Source organism: Corvus moneduloides, chromosome 34 (genome assembly GCF_009650955.1).
Source record: "Corvus moneduloides isolate bCorMon1 chromosome 34, bCorMon1.pri, whole genome shotgun sequence".
NCBI classification, from domain to species: domain Eukaryota; kingdom Metazoa; phylum Chordata; class Aves; order Passeriformes; family Corvidae; genus Corvus; species Corvus moneduloides.
This window is the reverse complement of record NC_045509.1, coordinates 700571-701668: the sequence shown is the minus strand read 5'-3', so window position 1 is coordinate 701668 and position 1098 is coordinate 700571. Positions and strand designations below refer to the sequence as shown.

Below are 1098 nucleotides of genomic sequence, written 5' to 3'. Positions count from 1 at the left end.
GTCTGGGGGCTCAGAGGGGTCACGAGGGGGGCTCTAAGGGGTCTGTAATGGGGGGACACCCCCCAAAAAGGGGTCTGGGGGCTCAGAGGGGTCACGGGGGGGGGTCTAAGGGGTCTGTAATGGGGGGACACCCCCCAAAAAGGGGTCTGGGGGCTCAGAGGGGTCACGAGGGGGGCTCTAAGGGATTCTGTAATGGGGGGACACCCCCCAAAAAGGGGTCTGGGGGTTCCAAAAGCTCCCAATGGGGGGTCCTGGGCAGGTCAGGAGAGTTCCTGGTGGGGGGAAACCTCCAAATTTGGGTCTGGGGGGGCAGTGGGGGGGTCCCTACGGGGCGAAGACCCCCCCAATTGGGATCCTGGGGGGGGGGGTGTCTCTGTGGGGGGCACACCCCTAAAAATGGGTCTGGGGGTTCCAACAGCTCCCAATGGGGGGGTCCTGGGGGGGTCAGGAGAGCTCTCAGAGGGAGGACACCCCTAAATTGGGGTCCGGGGGGGGGGTCCCCAGGGATCTCGGGGGGGGGGGGGGAGAGTTCGGGGGTCCCCATGAGCCCCCCCCGGGGGTCCCCGCGCCCCCCACTCACGGCTCGGCCCCCCCCAGGCGGCTCTCGAAGCTGATGTCCGTCTGGGTGCCGCTGTCCACCAGCCCCCCCCCCAACGGCGGGGGGGGGTCCCGGGCCCCCCCAGGGGGGTGGGGGGTGGGCTCCGGCCGGAGGGACCCCCCCGGGGTGATGGGGGGGGGGGCGGCCCCGGGGGCTCCTCCTCAGCACCTGCAGCACCAGCGGCTCCTTGGACCCCCGGGGACCCCCCCGGCGCGACCCCCCCTCCTTCCCGCTCACCGGCGGATGGGGGGGGGGGGGGGGGGGCCACCGGGGGTGTCAGGACCCCCTCCCCAAATGCCCGGGCCCCCCCCCCCCCCCCTCCGGGTGTTCCCATTGTCCCCAACCCCCCCCCCCCACCTCATCGCATCCCCCTCCCCCAACCCCTTCTAAACCCACCCCTCCCATCCCCCACCCCCCCCTCCCCAAAATTCAGCCGGGCCTCCCCCCCCCAAAACCCCCCCGGAGCCTCCCCGAGCCCCCCGCCCACCCCTCCATTGTCT

At 72.5% G+C, this 1098-nt stretch overlaps 1 protein-coding gene across 1 annotated transcript in view; it reads left to right on the top strand.

The window, feature by feature from the left end:
- The window catches only part of LOC116437223 (E3 ubiquitin-protein ligase HUWE1-like), a 33757-nt gene extending 33709 nt beyond the window's left edge, over positions 1-48 (top strand). Inside the window, exon 34 of the mRNA XM_032094823.1 lies at positions 15-48. Within this exon, the coding sequence (XP_031950714.1) occupies positions 15-48 (34 nt within the window). The remainder of the gene's footprint in view (positions 1-14) is intronic.
- The last annotated feature ends 1050 nt before the right edge of the window (positions 49-1098 follow it).